The following is a 21,668-nucleotide window of genomic DNA, read 5'->3' as shown; positions in this document are numbered from 1 at the left end:
ACTATAAGATCTTTATGTTAATTATGGCAGATAGAATGAAACCAGTTCTGAATAAGTGGATAAACACGGATCAAAATGGATTTCTTCCAGGAAGATATATAAGAAATAATATAAGAACGATATTAGATGTATTAGAATTTTATTAGGCACACTCCGAGAAACAAATGGCGCTTATGTTCTTAAGACGCCCAGAAAGCATTTGATAATTTGAGATGGGAATTTATATTTGAATTATTACAAAAAATGAAATTTGACCCTGAATTTACGCAAATGATACAAACAATATATCATATGCAATCTGCAAAAAGTATGATCAATGAGGAGTTAACAGAATCGTTTCAAATTTGGAAAGGGGTATGCCAAGGCTGTCCACTATCTCCATTATTATACATACTATCTGTTGAAACAATGTTAAACCAAATAAGGACAAATTCAAAGATCACAGGTTTGAAGGTTAGAAAACAAGAGTTTAAAGTACAGGCATATGCGGGCGATTTAGTCTTCATAATAGATGACCCAATAGAAGCAGGAGAACACTTAATGAGGGAAATAAAACAATATGGGGAGGTGGCAGGTCTAAAAATTAATAAACAAAAAACTAAAATTATAACTAAAAACATGAAACCAGAACAAGATCAGGAACTAGAAAAACATTTAGGGATTCAAACTGTAAAGAAAGTGAAATATTTAGGCATAATACTAACCAAAAGATGTAGTACAATTAAAAAAGATAATTATGACACATTAATAAAAAAGACAGAAGAACAATTGATTAGATGGAACAAATTGCTTATTTCACTCATAGGGAGAGTTTCCACAATCAAAATGACAATCTTACCAAAATTTATTTATTTATTTCAAATGATCCCAATAAAATTAAATAAAATCTTTTTTCATAAAATTAAACAGTATAATTTCCAAATTTGTATGGGAAGGGAAGAAACCCAGAATAAAGCTTAAATGTTTGCAGGATAAAACTAAACAAGGTGGATTCGGACTCCCAGATTTTGAAAGTTACTATCAAACAACAATACTGCTTTGGATAAAAGATTGGATAGAGGTTAAAAATCAAAGATTACTAGCTCTAGAGGGACATGATATTCTACAAGGGTGGCATGGATTCCTATGGAATGAGAAAAATAAAATCCCAACATATTTTAAAAATCATATAATTAGATATTCTTTATCGACAACATGGACAAAGATTAAGAGAGAACATTATATTAAAATACCAAGATGGTATTCCAGTATGGAAGCACTTAGACCTCCAAACATTCTTCAGATAAAAAAAATAGTGAACTATAATCATATATTAAATGAGAGAGGTAATATCAAAACAAGACAACAATTGGAAAAACAAAATATTATTATTGATTGGTGGCCATACACACAAATTCAGGTAAAATGGCAGAAAGATAAAAAGAATAACGGAATTCAGGAGAAGGACACTATATTAGACAAATTGATATTAGGCCAAGAAAAAAACTTTATAACTAGGCTATACAATTTTTAATCTATTATAAAATGGAAACAGAAATAGTTAAGGGAAACATGATTAGCTGGGCAAAAAATGTAGGACATACCATATATTTAGACCAATGGGAATCAATGTGGAAAAATTACAAAATAACAAAATCTGTTTCATATAAAGAAAATATACAAAAAATATTCTATAGATGGCACCTAGCACCAGCCAGAATAGCAAAAATGTATCCAAATTTGAAACCAAACTGTTGGAGATGTAGATATAAAAATGGAACGTTTTTTCACCTGTGGTGGACATGCCCCAAAATAAAAGAAATATGGAAATAGGTTAAAATGTGGATCTTTGGAATGACTACAATTAAATTGACACTAAAACCAGAAACTTTTCTTCTAGGCATAATAAATCAGAAACTTAAAAAAGACTATTATTATTTAATACAATATATTATCACAGCAATCAGAATCACAATAGCTCAAAACTGGAAAAAAGAAGAAACACCATCAGAAAGAGAAATTATAAAAAAGAATTATGATTGTGCAGAAATGGATAGTTTAACCCAAAAACTTAAGGATAAAGAAGAATCAAAATATTATGAAATTTGGAAGAAATTCTACGATTGGGTCGATATAAGAAGAGATAATAGTGGTAAATAAATTGGATGTTCTCAGAATCAATTTAATATATAAAATTAAGATCAAATTAATCTGACTTTAGATCAACTGAATTATAGAACAAATATTTGGTAACCGCTGATGCCATAGGCTGTATAATGAAATTAAAAAAGAACTGTGTGGCTAACAGTTCAATTGGGAGGGAGGGGGAAGTACTGGCAGCTCTGTAGATTATATGCCAGAATGTAAGTACAATATTTCAACAAATAATAATTATACTGTAAAATGATATAATAGGTACGATCCTATATGTCTGCTTTTTAATCTTTATATAATAAAAATATTTTTTTTTAAAAAAGAAGACAATTCAATAATTTGCAAACAGGATGGTGTGATTTTTCTACCCTAAGAAAAATCAATACACGTTCTATCAGAATGAGGATAAAAAATAATAATACTAGAGTATTATGGGAAACTGTATGATCAGGAGAAAATTCTGGAAAATAGAATACAATAATATTTGGAACAATCTGAACTTCCTAAAGTACCTGAAACAGTTAAAGCCATGTTGAACGAATGAATAACTATTATAGAATTGACAGAGGCGGTTAAGAGAGAAAAAATAATCAAATGCCAGGGCTGGATGGGCTACTGGCAGAATTTAATAAACAATTACAAGATATATTAGGCCAACTTACTTGGAAGTTTATAATGAAGTTCTACTCATTTAGTAATGAGTACTAAATTCATGGATAGAAGCAAATATTACTCTTATATCGAAGCATGATTCAGATTTAATGCAGATAAAGAATTATAGACCAATATCTTTACTGAATGTAGATGATAAAATATATACTTTGATAATAGCAGAGAGATTAAAAAATAGTTTGAATGAATTTATACATGTAGATCAGAATGGATTTTTGTCAAAGAGGTAGAATAAAAATAATATGAGAATGATTTTAAACACATTGGAGTATTATGAAACAAATCTTGGAAAACAAATGGCGCTGATTTTCTTAGATGCACAGGAAGCTTTTGACAACATTATTTAGCAATTTATGTTATTACAACTAAAATACATGGATTGGGGGGAGATTTATTAATATGATTAAAGCAATATATCGCAAGCAATCAGCCAAGGTGATGGTAAATGGGGAATTGACATTTGATATATAAAAAAGGCATTGGACAAGGATGTTATCAATTCCCTCTGTTATTTACACTGCCTTTGGAAGGGTTAGGCAGAAATATTAGGCAAGATTAAGAAATAAAAGGAATGGAAATAAAAAGAGAGAAATACAAGCAACAGGCGTCTGCAGAGGATTTGGTCTTTATACTAGAAGACCCACTAGAAACTGAACCGAAGTTAATTAGAAAGATAGAAGAATATGGGGAAGTTGCAGGATTGAAAATAAATAAAGACAACAAAAAATTTAGTTAAAAACTTCACAGATACACAAAAAAGAGTGTTGATGGAAAGAATTGACATACAGATAGTCAAAAAAGTAAAGTACTTAGGGATACAACTAACAGTAAAATGTGTAACAATCAAAGAGGATAATTATATGAAACTCATGTAATAAATTAAACTAAATTTGGAAAAATGGAAAGATCTGCAATTGTCATTAACATAAAGAATAGCTACTATAAAAATGAGCATTTTACCAAGATTACAAACAATTCCAATAAAATTGGGAGAAAATATTTTGAAGAACTAAATAAAATAACATTAAAATATATTTGGTTAGGAAAAGAAGCAAGAATAGGGGGCTTTGAGTTACCAGATTGGGAATTTACTATGAGGCCTTGGCCCTTCCTGTACATGGGTGAAAAAATGGATTAACTTGAGGCACAAAAGACTGTTAACTTTAGAAGGACATGGCCTTCAATTAAAGGAAAATATAGGAAAGGATTGGTGATATAAGGAATATCCATTAATTTTATTAAACATATAGCTTATTATTTCCTAAAATGATTTGTATCCAGATGATCCACTATTCAATTGAAATTGGAATTTCATAGGCTATAAAATAAAATAAAAACTTATTATCCACACACAAAAAAGGCCCTCTGCTTTGACCTGACCTATACTTTCCAGGCTTTCTTTGCAGAACGCACAGAAGCAAAAGCCAGCTATGATTGGGAGAAGGATCCCTGTACACACATAGAAATACAGGCATACACACATTTCCCATGATTTTCTATGCTTTAAATTAAAATTTAGAGGCGCTCATCTTCTTTCCAAGCAATCTTTGAGCTCAACCTCAAAACCCCTTTACAATCTAGTTACAAATGGCTAAGGTCCATGAAAAAATTACCCACAGAGTTCAATGGGTCCGTTGCTAGCAAGGGAAGTGTACTTGGGCCAGGTCCATTGGTAAGATTAGCTTGGTGTCCCATATCTTGGATGCCAAATTGTTACAAGGAATATTCTTCTAGGTTCAGTTCCAAGTGGGGGAAAAGACACTGGATTCATGGAAGCTGCTGGGAAAGAAGGTTTAATGGTGGACAGGAGCACACATGGCATGGATTCCTGAATAGAAAAGATGGATCACATGCATCCAGATGTTGGGTGAAGAGAAAAGAGCAGTTGCTGAGAATCCATGAGTTTTTATAACTTCTGTTGGACCCTGCCTCAGTGTTTCCTGTTCCTGTATAAGAAATGCACTCTGATTGGTGGTCAGACTTCCAGGGGCCATGCAGGGGCAACTCTATAGACTCTATCTTTGAGTTCAAGTTTGACAGAGCCTTGCTGGGTGATGGTATAATGAAAGCGCTTTGGGCAATTCCTGATATGGCTGTTTGAAGGAGGTAGATCTTTGTCATGTAGAATAGATTGGTGCAGGCTATTCAAAAAGGTGGTGATGGGGGGGATGAGTGATCTGGACCATTCCTTGATGGCACACATTCATTCCATGGGGCTACTGAGTCTTTTTTCTGTCTAAAAGCATGTTTCCAGGGATATTCTATATAATAATAATAATAATAATAATAATAATAATAATAATAATAATAATAATATTTGTATGCCGCCCTTCTCCGAGGACTCGGAGTGGCTCACAACAATAAAACATCATATACAAATCCAATGTTAAAACAGTCATACAGCCCAAACACACCATGCATAAAGTCAAAGGCAGCTAAGAATATATCAATTCCTCCATGGCTGGCAACATAGATGAGTTTTCAAAAGTTTGCAAAAGGCAAGGAGGGTGGGGATAGTCCTAATCTTCGGGGGGGAGCTGATTCCAGAGGGCCGGGGCCACCACAGAGAAGGCTCTTCCCCTTGGTCCCGCTAAACGGCATTGTTTCGTCGACGGGACCCGGAGAAGACCAAATCTGTGGGACCTAATCGGTTGCTGGGATTTGTGCGGCAGCAGGTGGTCCCAGAGGTATTCTGGTGCAATGCCATGTAGGGCTTTATAGATCATCACCAACACTTTGAATTGTAACCGGAAACTGATCGGCAGCCAGTGCAGGCTGCGGAGTGATGATGAAACATGGGCATACCTTGGAATGCCCATGATAGCTCTCACAGCTGCATTCTGCACAATCTGAAGTTTCTGAATACTTTTCAAAGGTAGTCCCATATAGAGAGCATTGCAGTAGTCGAACCTTGAGGTGATGAGGGCATGAACGACTGTAAGCAATGACTCCTGGTCCAAATAGGGCTGCAACTGGTGCACCAGGCGAACCTGGGAAAACGCCCTCCTCGCCACAGCTGAAAGATGGTTCTCTAATGTGAGCTGCGAACCCTCTCCGAGGGGGTCAGTAATTTCCCCCCCCCCCAGTGTAATGGACGGACAGATGGAATTGTCCTTGGGAGGCAAAACCCACTCTGTCTTGTCAGGGTTGAGTTTGAGCCTGTTGACACCCATCCAGACCCCAACAGCCTCCAGGCACCGGCACATCACTTCCATTGCTTCACTGACTGGACATGGGGTGGAGATGTACAGTTCATGCACAGCTCACCCCATGCCCTTGGATGATATCACGCAGCGGTTGCATGTAGATACTGAATAGCAGGGGGGAGACGACCGACCCCTGAGGCATCCTACAAGGGAGAGACCTACAGGTTGACCTATGACCCCCCACTAACACCGACTGCGACTGGCCAGAGAGGTAGGAGGAGAACCACTGAAGGACAATGCCTCCCACTCCCAGGATACCAAGGTCAATGGTATTGAAAGTCGCTGAGGTCGAGAAGCACCAGGACAGAGGACAAGCCCCTGTCCTGGGCCCGCCAGAGATCATCCATCAGCGCGACCAAAGCTGTTTCCATGCTGTAGCCGGGCCTGAATCCTGTGTTTAGGGCCTAGATAATTGGCTTCTTCCAAGGACCACTGGTGTTGGAGTGCCACCACCTTCTCAATAACCTTCCCCATAAAGGGAAGGTTGAAGACTGGACAATAGTTATTAAGCACGGCTGGGACCAGGAAAGGCTTCTTGAGGAGGGGGTGCACAAGTGCCTCCTTGTAAGGAGTCGGGAAGGATCCCCTCCCCAAAGAAGCGTTGACAATCTCCTGGACTCAACACCGTGTCACCTCTTGGCTGGCCGAAACCAACCAAGAGGGACACGGAACCAGTAAGCAGGTGGCGGAACTCACAGCTGCAATGGCCTTGTCCACTTCATCAGGTGTCACCAAGTCAAACTCCACCCAGACAGATGGACAAGGACAGGCCCCAGTCACCTCGACTGACTCATTGCCAGCCGATACTGCTATCCAATTGGAGTCGAGGTCCACCCGGATCCGAGCGACTTTATCAGCGAAAAATGAGTTAAATTCCTCGGCACTGCTCTGAACTCTCCCAATTCAGAAGGGAGCGGATCACCCTAAACAGAGTGGCCGGACGAGATTCCGCTGATGCAATCAAGGTGGCATGGTACGCGCATCCTGCCGCCTTGAGCGCCACTTTGTAAGTCTTAATGTGAACTCTTTCAAGTGTTCGGTCGGATTCAGATTTACTCTTCCTTCATTCGGATTCAGATTTACTCTTCCTTTATTCTTCCTTTATAATATTTCCTCGGATATTTCATTTTTTCTAGGAGAGGGGTGGGTGACAACCTCTTTCAGGTTAAAATTAAAGAATATTATTATTTTAAAATATCAGTCTTTCTTTCCGTAATGGAAGCATTAATACATCCTAATATTATTAATATGGAAAAAATGGTAAGATATAAAGATATTTTGAATGAAAAAGGAGAATTAAAAATCAAGCAGGAACTTAATAGTCAAGGGATGGGACATTCAATGGTGGCCACAAATGTAGATAAAATCTAAGTGTGAGAAAGATGCTAAAATGTATAGTTTTAATAAAGTATTAACAGAACTGGACCAGATATTAACTGGAATGGAGGAAAAATGATAAAGAAAATGATAAAGAAAAGAAAACTTGAAAGTGAGCACAGAAATAAGACAATGATAGTTTGCGCTACAATTTTTGGATATGCAATAGAATTTGATAATTAGCAGAAACTGTGGGATAGAAATGTTAAATTGATTGTGTCAACTGCATATAAAATTTTGCCCCAACAAATATTATTGTTATTATATAGTAGTGTTGATGTTACTGTGGTGAATACTATTTGAAAACATTTTTATTATGATTATAATTACCTAAAACAAGTGTAACTAGCTAACACACTGTTTGATGGAAATGGACTTTTTATATGTAAACAAAACATGAAAAGAATAATAATTTGACAATAATGTAATATGTACTGGTCCTTTTTTGAAGCACCTTTTTTCTTTTTCAATGTTTTGATTGCTGATTTCAGGTTTTGTGTTTTCACTTTTTTGGATTTTTTTTTATTTGGGGGGGAGGGAGTTTTGTATTTTGAATAAAATAAAAATACATGCAAACAAGTAGCAGAGTTAGCTGTTCCTCGCCCAGTTTTAAGCCTCCTATGGTAGAAGTCCACAACCCTTGGTCTGTGGACCAGTACGAGGTCATGGTGCATTCAGAACCAAGTGGATGCAAATGTAGCTGCAATTGTATGAGCAGAAGGTAAGTGGGCACTTGTGAAGCTCCATTTGTACAAGCGACTTTAGGGATATTCAACATTTCCTCGGGTACTGTTCAAATTCCCAGATCTATCAGATATTTTAGGTTTTGTTTCTGAACATGCCTACCACAGCAGTCTTACTACCTACAGCATGATTGCTTTTAAAATATCTTCCACCAAAATTATTTCTTATGCTTGCCCTATATAATCTGCATAGAATTTTTATGAAACTGCACATAAAACAAAGTGTCAACATAGTGTCAAAATTCAATAAAATTTAATAAAATTGTTGCAAACTGAAAATGGAGTTTTGGTGCTCTCTGAGCTTAATTATTTGCTTGCACTTGTTTTATTATCTGATTGGCTAATATTATCAATCTTAGTGATCATAGGGTTGCTTGAACAGAATAGCAGAAAACAACAGTCTAACAGAAAACAATATTTTAATTAAAAAACTATACCCAATGTGCCCCTCAGTCACAATTGTTTATACTTCCAATAAGATCATACAAGAAAATATACATGATACAAGTACCCAAATATATAAAATATGTTTTCCCACAATTAGTTGAGTTATTAAAGTCAGAGATGTTTAGTGGTAAACCAGATGCATAAGCAACCTAATTTCCTTTCCTGTAAAATTGAACAGGAAGCACATGGTAACAAATAAATACATATTGTTACCACAAATGTCATCTTCATGCCCTTTCTGATACGGATACGTTTGTACCACTGCAAAGTAAGCTGTTATCTGCTTCAAATTTATATTTTAAAACTTTATATATAAGAAAACAAGTTCATAAAACAAAAATCTGACAGTAAGAGCGATCAACCAGTGGAACAGTTTGCCTGCGGAGTTTGTGAGCACTCCAACACTTGGGACTTTCAAGGGGAGACTGAACTGCCCATTGTCCGAAATCGTATAGAGCCTGGACAGGAGGTTGGACCAGATGACCTACAAAGTCCCTTCCAACTCTAATAAATAATAGTAAGTTGGAAAAGTCACTACCTTTTAAAAGAATGATTTTGAAAACTTTATCCACTTCTACAGCTTAATTGATCTATTTTCTTTTCCAAGAATATTGGCTGTAAAAATGCATCAGTACTGCAATGCAATTATTTGCAAAAGGGGAACAAACAAATCCAAGCATTATTATAAAAGATGGCATAAATCATCATTTAGCTCCAGCTTCCTCTGGTTATTACGTATTATGTAATTTTGTATTTTTCTGTTGTAAGCCACCCTGAGTCTATGAAGAAGGGTGGCCTAGGAGTCCAAATAATAAATAAAATATAATAAATATTAAACTTAAGAATACTTATTCTGTCTTACATATTCTTAAAAGTATTTGCTGTTTTATTTTTGTTTAAAAGTAGATTAAAAATAGAGATGAAAAAAGATAAAAAACATAATTAAAATGTAATTGTAAAACTAAGTGCATTCTCTCCTTCATTTGCCACCAACAATTATTATTTAGATATTTATACTTTGCCTTAAACATTAAATTTATTATTTATATGGGTGTAAATAATTTTTCAACTCAATTATAAATACTTTCCTCTTTGGTAAATCGTTTTTTCCAACTTCTTTTTAACTACTTGAAAATCCATACTTATGTTCTTTTGTGGTTTCACTTATGTATGTAATATAATAATAATAATAATAATAATAATAATAATAATAATAATAATAATAAATTAGATTTGTATGCCGCCCCTCTCCAAAAACTTATACATTCTTGATCAGTTGAATGATTTCATACTTTGATTCAGCTTTAATATAGTAGAACATATTTCACTATTAAGGTTCACTTTATGTCTTGGTATGAAGGCTTTAGATTCTTTAATGAAACGGAAATTTACCTATGATTACAGCCAAGAGACATAAATTTTAAAAAGTGAATAAATTTATTTTCTGGGCAACCTGGGTATTTAGGATAGTAGCATTTTGGATCAATTCAGTTCTGGGAAACTGCTTTCAAAACTTCTATATAATTAAGCAAAAAGTTTTATTTATATTATTTTTAAAACTTAAATATTGATAATTGGACTCGGTGGTGATGCCAATACAGTGATCTCTCGATTATCGCAAGGGTTACGTTCCCAGACCTCTCGCGATAATCGATTTTTCGCGATATAGTGGTGCGGAAGTAACACCATCTGCGCATGCGTGCCTTTTCCCCATGGCCGCGCATGCGCAGATGGTGGAGGCGGGGAGCGACGAGAGTGCGGAAGCCGACAGATTGCTTTGAATGCCGGCTGCCCCCGCCCCCCAGCACCCGCCATTCGCCGCTTGCCCGTTCACCCGGCCGCCCGGCCGCCGTTTGCCGCTCGCCTGTCCGCCGTTTGCTGCTCGCCTGTTCACCCGCCCGCCCGCCGTTTGCCGCGGACGTATTTTTAATTTATTATTTTTTGAAAAATCGCGATATAGCGTTTCGCGAAAAGCGAGATCGCGAAAATCGAGGGATCACTGTACTTTATCTGAGTTGTTGATTTTAGGGAATTCAATGAAATTTAAACAATATTTAAACTATAAACTATGTTCTAGGAAGTTCAAAGAAAGGAAGTAGTTGATTTTCTGTTCATTAAAATTTAACTGGTCAAAGGTTATTTTCAAAGTATGCAACTAATTTCCATTTATCTTAATGATAAAAATGCTTTTATGTGTTGGACATTTCAGAGACTATTAATAACAGTTGGCATCTATTGCCTTATTATTGAATGGCAATTTAAAAATTGGAAACTTAAATTAAACAATTTTGATTTATCCTATTGTTCTCACATTTGGGGCTAAAATCAGTAAGGTTGTTATAATTTGGATCAATTAATATAATTAATAATCTGTGTTAAAATTGCATATACTCTTCTTGCCTATATTTCCTATATGTAAAATTTGACAAACCATTAATAATTATGAACTTTTTAGATTGACGGCTAAATGTTACATAATATTGGAAAAATCCAATTCGATCTACAGCAATATGTTTGTAAACAACCAAATTCTTTATTTATTTTTTTAAATAGAGGACAAAAAGAGAAAATTTCTGAATAGTTTCCTCTTTGAAAAGAGAGATAAAACAGGTAATTTTATGATATAATCTTTCCTTTTTTCTTCTTCAAATAACATTATTCTAATGTTACTTTACACTGTTAATGTAAAGTTAATATATATGTTTCTGTTGTAAGTTAGTTTGGTACAACTATATATTCTCAAACTAAAGAATTAAAATGAAGAATTGTACCAGCCTTCCCCAATCTGACCATCCCCAACTGTATCTAGACTGCAATTGCCATCTCCCCATCTCCAAGCTGGTGAGGCATGAGAGAAGCTTTTCCTAATAACAAATAGGGAAATTGCATTGTAGATTTATCCTGTGAACCATTTTCCAATATATATTCTTACAGATATTAAAGAACGGAAGGAACACAAACATGGAGGAAGATTACTTTGCATTTCTTAGCAACAATACTTCTGATGAAAGCTACTCATATGAAACTTTTTTTGAGTTCAAGCGAATTTTCCTTGTCTGCATGTATTCACTTGCTTGTATCTTTGGAGTGACAGGAAACTCTTTGGTTATCATAATTCTGTTTTTTTACAAAAAAGTGAAAATGCTTACAAACATATATTTAATGAGTCTGGCTATTGCTGACTTCAGCTTCCTTTGCACACTGCCTTTTTGGGCTTATTCTGCTGCAGAAGAGTGGATTTTTTACATTCTTCCATGTCAAATCATTCTTGGTTTTTACACCTTGAATCTATATGGTTCCATGTTAATGCTCACTGCTATAGCTATTGACAGATATTTTGTAATTGTGCAAGCGACCAAACTTTGTATCAGTCAGCACAAAAGAAAATTCTGAGGTATCATAGGCTGTATTTCAATTTGGATAATCTCTCTGCTGCTTGCTTTGCCACAGTTCATCTTCAGTACAGAGGAAAAATTAGACAAAAAGATATGTTTGCAAATTATTCTTCACAGTATATGGAATTGTTCACAGAAACTATTCAGATGACACTTGGATTCTTCTGTCCTATGCTCATCATAATTATATGCTATTCAATCATTGTAAAAACTTTACTCAGTGCGAAGGGCTTCCACAAGCACAAATCCTTACAAATAATATTTGGTATTGTTGTAACTTTCATTTTGACACAAATGCCCTACAATCTTTTGAAACTCGTGAGGGCCTCAGATCATAATATTATGCTTAGCTACAGGTTTGAATATGCTTTGATCATCACAGAAGCAATTGCCTATTTCCATGGTTGCCTCAACCCAGTTCTCTATGTCTTTATTGGTGTAAATTTTAGAAAGAACTTAGCAAAAATTTAAAAAAGGATTGCTCCCCCATTCCTTTGATGTAGCTGAACCACAACAAATTTGTAGACTTGAGCGGTGGGGAGATGGTGGGTCCGCCGCTCCCTTGAACGACGGTATATCGTCGGAAATGTTGGTCCAGGATGGAAGGCTGTCTGCTGTCGCTGCTGCTGCTGCTGCTGCTACTATGGTTCCAAATGCAGAGCTCTTAGACTGAGGCCGGAGGCGCGCTGGGGACTGCGGAGCGACCAGCTGGGACGCGGAACCAGCTGGGACGTGGAAGATGGCGGCGGTGCCTGGCGCGGAGTTTTCGACATCGGAGGGAAGTGAGTGGCCGAGAAGATGCAGAGTGACTGTCGGGCTGAGCCCCCACGACCCGGCCCGACAGATGGGAGCGGACGGAGCCGGAACGGGACGGTGGGGGCCGGGGGGGGTGTTGCTGTAGGCACCAAAAAGAGCCGCGGCGTCGAGAGGTGGCTAACCGGGACGCGGAGGATGGCGGCGAAACATCGGAGAAGTAAGGAGGAAAGTGGACGGTGCTGAAAGAATGCGGAGTGAGGAGTGTGGGGCCACGGATGAACTGACCCCCCCCCCCCGGCCTGGTGAGGGAGAGTGACCGGCGTCGAGGTGGGAGAGAACAGGGGAAACGGAGGCGATGAAGAGAAATGGAAACCGAGAGGGGAGTTGCCAGTGGAGGAAAAAACTGCAAGCGGGGCATATTGGAATATCAACCCCCCCCCGCCCCCCCCCCGCCCCCCTTTCCTGCATGGCACCAGCGGGTGAGAGCTGCTGGTGCCAAGGGAAGATTAGGTGGGAAAGACTGTGGAGACGGACTTGCTGGACGATAAGATCATTACAGCGAATGAGAAAGATGGGACTGGCTGCTTGGGGTATTGCTTATACTAACTTTGCAAATAACTATCATGGTTTTCCCCCCCCCTCCTGACTCCTATGCACTTTACAGAAGACCCATGCCCCCTAGTGGACCGGCTGTGAAAAAACAGCAGCTTTTAAAGACTTTTTTAAAGACTTTTTTAAGATCTAAGTTATATTGAAGACCTACAAAGACACTATACCTGGACCGATTGATTAACCGACGATCAGCTAATAACTAATATTAAGATCTGATTTTAGGCCATTTTTATTATTTTATACTATTTTTACTATTAATTAACTATTAATTATTAATCTTGTGAATCTTTCTACTGTTATTTATATGTATTTATATTGTGTCACATTTTTATTAGTATTTTTATCTATTAATAATTTAATCCTTTTTTAATATTGGGGAGGTTTAATAATTAATGGATGATTGGAATGGATTCAATGTTGTGCATGGAATGAATGACTGGTATGAGTGTGAGGGTCGGGGTGGGTGGGAGTACGATATGGATGGGATGAGTGACAATAGTTTGAGTGATAGATTTGGCCCACCTGACGCTCGGGGGACAGGAGAGGAAGGGGCACTGATCTCTGGGGTGGCAGAGGGCCGGAATATCCCTGTGTTGCTGGGGAGAGGCAGATATGGCGGGGGCCACAGAGCTAGCCGTTCCAGGGGAACGAGAGACCGTTGCCTAATAACGGTCCCTTGTTCCGGCTCTGTGAGCCCAATCTTGGGTACTGGTGATGAGTGTAACTCTGGCCCTGGACTCAGGTTGCTGCTGCTCAATGCCAGGTCGGTGGTAAATAAAGCTCTCCTCATCCGGGATCTGATCCTGGATGAGGAGGCCGACCTGGCTTGTATTACTGAAACCTGGCTGGGCCCGGAGGGAGGTGTTCCTCTCTCTGAAATCTGCCCAGCCGGGTTTCAGATATGGCATCAACCTCGACCCCAGGGAAGGGGGGGAGGAGTGGCTATTATAGCCAGGGAGAGCCTTTGCCTGCGTAGACTCATTGCTCCGGAAATTGCAGGTTGTGAGTCTCTCTTGCTGAAGTTGGACTTAGGGGTTCAGGTGGGCTTATTTCTCACGTACCTGCCTCCCAGCTACGTGTCAAAAGCCCTGCCTGTGCTACTCGAGGAGGTAGCCGGGTTGGCGGTGGAGTTCCCCAGACTCATTGTCTTGGGGGACTTCAATCTACCGTCACTCGGTGAAACCTCTGGGCTGGCACAGGAGTTCATGGCCACCATGACAGCCATGGACCTGACTCAAGTAATACAGGGTCCGACTCACGAGGGAGGGCACGCACCTGACATGGTATTCCTTTCCGAGCAATTGAGTAATGGTCCGAGATTAAGGGGCTTAGAAGTGTTGCCTTTGTCATGGTCTGACCATTTTCTGCTACGGCTTGACTTCCTGGCTCCAATCCTTCCCCGCAGGGAGGCGGAACCAATGAAGATGTTCCGCCCCAGACGCCTGATGGACCCAGAGGGCTTTCAGACGGCGCTTGGGGTTATTCCAGAGGCACTCGTCCACAGTTCGGCGGAGACCCTTGCTGAGGCCTGGAACAGGGCTGCGGCAGGGGCTCTCGACCGGATTGCGCCTTTGCGACCTCTCCGCGGCGCTAGACCCCGTAGAGCCCCATGGTTCAACGAGGAGCTCCGGGTGTTGAAACGCCAAAAGAGACGTCTAGAGAAGCGATGGAGGAAGAGTAGGTCAGAATCCGATCGAACACTTGTAAGAGCTTTTATTAAGACTTACAAAGTGGCGCTCAAGGCGGCAAGATGCGCGTACCATGCCGCCTTGATTGCATCAGCGGAATCCCGCCCGGCTGCTCTGTTTAGGGTGACCCGCTCCCTTCTTAATCAGGGGGGAGTTGGGGAGCCCTTGCAGAGTAGTGCCGAGGAGTTTAACACGTTTTTCGCTGATAAAGTCGCTCAGATCCGGGCCGACCTCGACTCCAATTGTAAAACAGAGTCGACTGACAACGAGTCAGTCGAGGTGACTGGGGCACGTACTTGTCCACCTGTCTGGGAAGAGTTTGATCTGGTGACACCTGATGAAGTGGACAAGGCCATCGGAGCTGTGAGTTCTGCCACCTGCTTACTGGATCCGTGTCCCTCCTGGTTGGTCTCGGCCAGCAGGGAGGTGACACGGAGCTGGGCCCAGGAGATTACCAACGCTTCCTTGGGGAGGGGAGTTTTTCCACCACTCTATAAAGAAGCGCTTGTGCGCCCCCTCCTCAAGAAGCCATCCCTGGACCCAGCCGTACTTAACAACTATCGTCCAGTCTCCAACCTTCCCTTTATGGGGAAGGTTGTCGAGAAGGTGGTAGCGCTCCAGCTCCAACGGTCCTTGGAAGAAGCTGATTATCTAGGTCCCCGACAGTCAGGCTTCAGGCCCGGTTACAGCACGGAAACCGCTTTGGTCGCGTTGATGGATGATCTCTGGCGGGCCCGGGACAGGGGTTTATCCTCTGTCCTGGTGCTCCTCGATCTCTCAGCGGCTTTCGATACCATCGACCATGGTATCCTTCTGCGCCGGTTGGAGGGGTTGGGGGTGGGAGGCACTGTTCTGCAGTGGTTCTCCTCCTACCTCTCTGGCCGGTCGCAGTCGGTGTTAGTGGGGGGTCAGAGGTCGGCTCCGAGGTCTCTCCCTTGTGGAGTGCCTCAGGGGTCGGTCCTCTCCCCCTTGCTATTTAACATCTACATGAAACCGCTGGGAGAGATCATCCAAGGACATGGGGTGAGGTATCATCAATATGCCGATGATACCCAGCTTTACATCTCCACCCCATGCCCAGTCAACGAAGCGGTGGAAGTGATGTGCCGGTGCCTGGAGGCTGTCGGGGCCTGGATGGGTGTCAACAGACTCAAACTCAACCCGGATAAGACGGAGTGGCTGTGGGTTCTGCCTCCCAAGGACAATCCCATCTGTCCGTCCATCACCCTGGGGGGGGAATTATTGACCCCCTCAGAGAGGGTCCGCAACTTGGGCGTCCTCCTCGATCCACAGCTCACATTAGAAAACCATCTCTCAGCTGTGGCGAGGGGGGCGTTTGCCCAGGTTCGCCTGGTGCACCAGTTGCGGCCCTATCTGGACCGGGACTCATTGCTCACAGTCACTCATGCCCTCATCACCTCGAGGTTCGACTACTGTAATGCTCTCTACATGGGGCTACCTTTGAAAAGTGTTCGGAAACTTCAGATCGTGCAGAATGCAGCTGCGAGAGCAGTCATGGGCTTACCTAGGTACGCCCATGTTTCACCAACACTCCGCAGTCTGCATTGGCTGCCGATCAATTTCCGGTCACAATTCAAAGTGTTGGTTATGACCTTTAAAGCCCTTCATGGCATCGGACCAGAATATCTCCGAGACCGCCTCCTGCCGCACGAATCCCAGCGACCGATTAGGTCCCACAGAGTGGGCCTTCTCCGGGTCCCGTCAACCAAACAATGCCGGTTGGCGGGTCCCAGGGGAAGAGCCTTCTCTGTGGCGGCACCGGCTCTCTGGAACCAGCTCCCCCCAGAGATTAGAACTGCCCCTACTCTTCCTGCCTTCCGAAAACTCCTCAAAACCCACCTTTGTCGTCAGGCATGGGGAAACTAAACATCTCCCCTGGGCACGTTAATTTATGCATGGTATGCTTGTGTGTGTGTCTGTTATCATATGGGGTTTCTTTTCTTAAATCGTTAAATTTTAATTAATTGGATTGTTGTGACTGTTTTTACATGTTGTGAGCCGCCCCGAGTCTTCGGAGAGGGGCGGCATACAAGTCCAACAAATAAATAAAAAAATAAATAATAAAAAAAATAATTGTTGTGTTAAACATCAGGTTACAAGACAATGTCAAACAAATGATGAAAATGTCTCTAAACATGGTACTGCCACAAATAATGAAGAAACCTGTAGGGATTGTGTAAGCCAAATATTAGCTATGCTTTAGGATATACACAGAGACAGTTATCTGAAAAAGCATGGTGAAGATTTGCCCAGAGACAGTGAGTCATACAATAGCCATGAACTTTGGACACAGTAAGAAAAAACCCTCAACAGCGCTCCTGGCACGAGATAAGACACTGACAGTGTGATTGGCTGGCAACTCAGCTACCGATAAGTGCATAAAGTGAGAATTTAGTAGCCTATCATAAGCTGTAGATGATACCTTTTATAACCAATTAGAAGCTTAATAGAAATAGCCTATGAAAAGTTAGGTATCTAGAAGCCTTATTTTTGCATATAGAAATAGCCTATGATAACTTGCGTATTGAAAAGTTTTATTATTAGCCTATAGATTTGAAAAACCTTATATTTGTAGCCTATAAGAAACGTATATTAGGAGAAATTAGACTTGTATTTAGCCAATAGAAAATTACTAGCTGAAACTCCTTCATTTGCATATGAAGGGTATAAAAAGCACACCTGTAAACAATAAAGCTTTGTCACTTTACCCAGACCATTGACTCCGTGTTTCATTGGTAAGCACTAGTAATGGTTTCAGGATCGGGCCTCGTAAAGTGAACCATCACAGGGTTGTCGAGACCCCCGTCCAGCGGGGATCGCGTCTCGTCAAGTGGTGACCCCAGACGGTGGCTGATTGGCCTTAAGGACATCGCTGAGGGGGCAACGCTTGGATCATGCATCTCAGCGCACTCAACCTCCCATCTCTTACCCAGTGCACAAATACGTAAGTATGGGAGTAAGACTGTCTTTGCAACAGGAACTTCATGTTCGGGAATTAGGACAGATAGTTGAAGCTAATAAAACTTATTTAAAAAAGAAAGGGCAATATCCCACAAAAAAGGGATTGGCCAAATTATTATTATATATCTGGCAAGAATGTCCAAGTTATCCTCATAAAGGAACATTACAAACTGAGGCATGGACAAAAATAGGTGAATATTTACATAAAGAACCAAGGGCTCCTCCACCTATTTTATTAACATGGAAAGTTGTTTTAACAGCCCTAAGGCTTCATTACGATGAGGAGACTATAACAACTGATAGCCATAAAGAAGCCTTTAAGGAACCTAGCGCACCTCCTGAATATGAGGAAGTAGAAGCTAAGAAGATGAATAGATCTAATGAGGTGGTAGAAAGCATATACCCTGTAACCACACTTAAAACAGAGAAGGGAGCGTTAATGACAGGAATAGAACTAGCCAGAAAAGATCCCTCAACTTCAATTGATGATTTAGAAACCATGTCAGCGTTTCCCGTAGATTTTGCCGGGGCAGCGCCGGTATATACCCCGCTACCATTCTCTTTAATTAAGGACCTAAAATATGCTGTACAAAATTATGGGCTGGGATCCCCCTATGTATGTGGTTTATTGGGAAATTTAAGAACAAGTTACTCACTCTTGCCGCTGGAATGGGTCACCCTGGCAAAATCGCTGCTAAATCTGACCCAATTCATGATGTGGAAAGCAGTTTTTAAGGAAGAAGCTGCAAAAAAAGCTAATACACATGGGGTTCCCGAGGCCCATGTGAGGGGTGTGGGGAATTTTCAAACCCAGCAGCAACAAATGGCTATTCCTCGAGCCACCCTAGATTACACTGCCCAAGCCGCCTTGACTGCATTTTCAAAAATAGGCAACTTTGGAGATCAAACCTCCTCCTCATTTTTAAAAATTGTGCAAAATAATAAAACAATCTATCAACAGGGAAATTAATAATGAGGAAGCAAGAAAACAACTCACGCTTAAACTAGCCTTTGAAAATGCCAATGCGGATTGTCAACGTGTATTGGGTCCCCTGCGTACAGACCCCTCTAAAAAATTGATTGATTATGTGAAGGCTGCTGCTACAGTTGGCTCAGTAATATATCAAGCAGAACAAATGGCACAGGCTATAGCAGTAGTACAATCAGGGGATAACCATCAGAATAACCGTGTAAGGGGCCCACGTTCGGGCAACTGTTTTAATTGCGGCCGCTATGGTCATTACAAGGGCCAATGTAGGGCCCCGGGGGGAGGGGCAGGTCCCGCAAGAGGTGGGCAGCGTCCTACTAGCCCTTGCCCAGTATGCCAAAAAATAGGTCACTGGGCTAGAGAATGTAGAAGCCACTATCGGATCAAGGATGCCCGAGACACCCCAGAAGCCAAATGGTCTCATCAGCCTCAGGGAAACTAGATGCGGGGCATGGCTCCAGCCCCGAACAAAAGGAAGCCACAACATTTGTAAAACATTTTTTGGATACTAAGGAGGAAAATTTGGTTAATATTCCCCCATATAAACCCCAAAGATATGAATCTAATATGCTTGTGCCCCCAGAAAACCCCCAACCCATGGCAGTTTTAAATTCTCATGATGAAAAAGAACTTTCTTATGTGCAGTCTATTATTGTGCAGGCTTCAGAGACTATAGACATGTTAACCCCGGGACTTGTGTATTTCCTCCCTGTAAATATAGAAGAACTTCACCTCCCCCCAGGCCAGCCCCTTATTATGTACCCTAATCGTAATCTTTTATCCAAAGGCATTTTGGCCTCACCCTATATTCTGCAAGAAGAAGACTTAGCTTCCCTAGCTTTAGGTTGCATACCTGATAGCCCCATGACAATTCAAAAGGGGGAGGATGTTGCTATAATAATATCAGTAGACCTGACATCCGATCCCTATGAACGCAATGGTGACCGCCACTGTTGTATTGCCCCCTTTAAGGACTTTATTGAGGAAGATGTAAGTGCCTGGTTTACCACTAACGTATCAAATTCTAAACCCTATTTGACCATAGTTATTAATAATGTACCCCTTTCAGGAATTCTAGACACAGGAGCAGATGTATCTGTAATAAGCCTTCAGCAATGGCCCCGTGACTGGCCGCTTCAATCGTCCCCAGCCGTTAAAGGAGTAGGAGGAGTTCAATTGGCTCAGTCCAGTGCCCAGTGGTTGGACGCTTCTATCCCGGGCTCATCACAAACGGCACGTATTTGCCCCGTTGTTTTACCCTTGCATGTAAATTTGTGGGGAAGGGACTTATTATCCCAATTTCGAACCACCCTCACGCTGGACTGAGCGCAATGGACCCCTTAATGAAATTAACTTTAAAACATACCACCCCGGTCTGGATTGACCAATGGCCCCTCCCATACGATAAATATTTGGCACTCCAGGATATAATTTCTAATTTGATAGAAGACAAAATTGAACCCTCTAATAGCCCTTATAACACCCCTGTATTTGTAATAAAAAAGAAATCAGGGAAATGGAGAATGTTACAAGATTTAAGAAAGATTAATAGTGTTTTAGAACCCATGGGTGCATTACAGTGTGGGCTACCGAACCCCAATATGATCCCCCAAAAATATAAATTAGTAGTAATAGACTTAAAAGATGCCTTTTTCTCAATCCCTCTTTATCCACAAGACAGAAAACTTTTTGTATTCACGGTGCCAGTAGAAAACCATGATAAGCCCACTAAACAGTATCAATGGAAAGTTTTACCCCAAGGGATGTTAAATAGTCTAACCATATGTCAATATTATATTTCAAAAATTTTAGAACCCTTTCGTAACAAATATCCCTTTGTTATTCTCTATCATTATATGGATGATATCCTCTTGGCCGTAGAACAATCTAGATTTTATAAGACTATTTTTGAAGAACTAATACAGTTATTTAATAACCAAGGCTTTACGATAGCCCAAGAAAAAATTCAGCTCTTACCCCCCTATTCGTATCTTGGGCACAAAATGTTTTTTGATAGATCTGTTCCTGTACTGCCACATATTGACCCTTTTGAGAATTGCACCCTAGTACAGTTACAACAATATTTAGGCATATTAAATTGGGCACGCCCCTATATGGGCTTAACAACAGAACAATTACAACCATTGTTTGCTTTATTGGGAGGCTCCAAAGAACCCTCCACAATTATTCACATGGGCCCTGCTCAGGAACAATGTCTTCGTACTATTCAACAGGCAGTTTCTAATAAATGGGTGGATAGAAAGATAGATAAGGTGCCTATAGCAGCAGCAGTCCTTAATACCTCACGCCTTCCTACTGGTTGTTTATTACAATGTCATGAGAGTAAAGTGTATATTATTGAATGGATCCATTTAGCAAATACCCCAAAGAAAACTATATCTACTCGCCCTTTTTTAGTGTCTCAACTAATCTTTAAATTGCGCTTACGCTGCCGCCAGCTGGCCGCTGAAGATCCCTCCACCCTATATGTTCCATTCCCCTTACCTGTTTGGGAGCAACATTTTAAAGTGTCAGATGATCTTCAGTTGGCACTTGCAGATTTTGTTTCCCCTGTAAAATATCATTTGCCTGTTGATCCCCGATTTGCCCTTGTCACTACTTTACCTATAACTATACAATCACAACGGCAAGCTATGCCCATAAAGGGA

The 21,668-nt window shown here is 40.6% G+C and overlaps 2 protein-coding genes across 6 annotated transcripts in view; one reads left to right on the top strand and one right to left on the bottom strand.

Moving 5' to 3' along the window:
• FYCO1 (FYVE and coiled-coil domain autophagy adaptor 1) overlaps window positions 1-21,668 on the bottom strand; it is a 248,555-nt gene that overhangs the window by 57,510 nt on the left and 169,377 nt on the right. The gene's annotated exons all lie outside the window — the stretch shown is intronic.
• Window positions 9,008-12,745, top strand: CXCR6 (C-X-C motif chemokine receptor 6). Its single transcript, XM_070727683.1, is given in 4 exon segments — window positions 9,008-9,095; window positions 11,132-11,188; window positions 11,513-12,073; window positions 12,076-12,745. Coding segments are annotated over 2 exon segments (903 nt in total). The 5' UTR covers window positions 9,008-9,095; window positions 11,132-11,188; window positions 11,513-11,539; the 3' UTR covers window positions 12,445-12,745.

The sequence above is a fragment of the Erythrolamprus reginae genome, chromosome Z (genome assembly GCF_031021105.1).
Source record: "Erythrolamprus reginae isolate rEryReg1 chromosome Z, rEryReg1.hap1, whole genome shotgun sequence".
In the NCBI taxonomy this organism is placed as follows: domain Eukaryota; kingdom Metazoa; phylum Chordata; class Lepidosauria; order Squamata; family Dipsadidae; genus Erythrolamprus; species Erythrolamprus reginae.
This window is presented reverse-complemented; position numbering and strand designations above follow the sequence as displayed.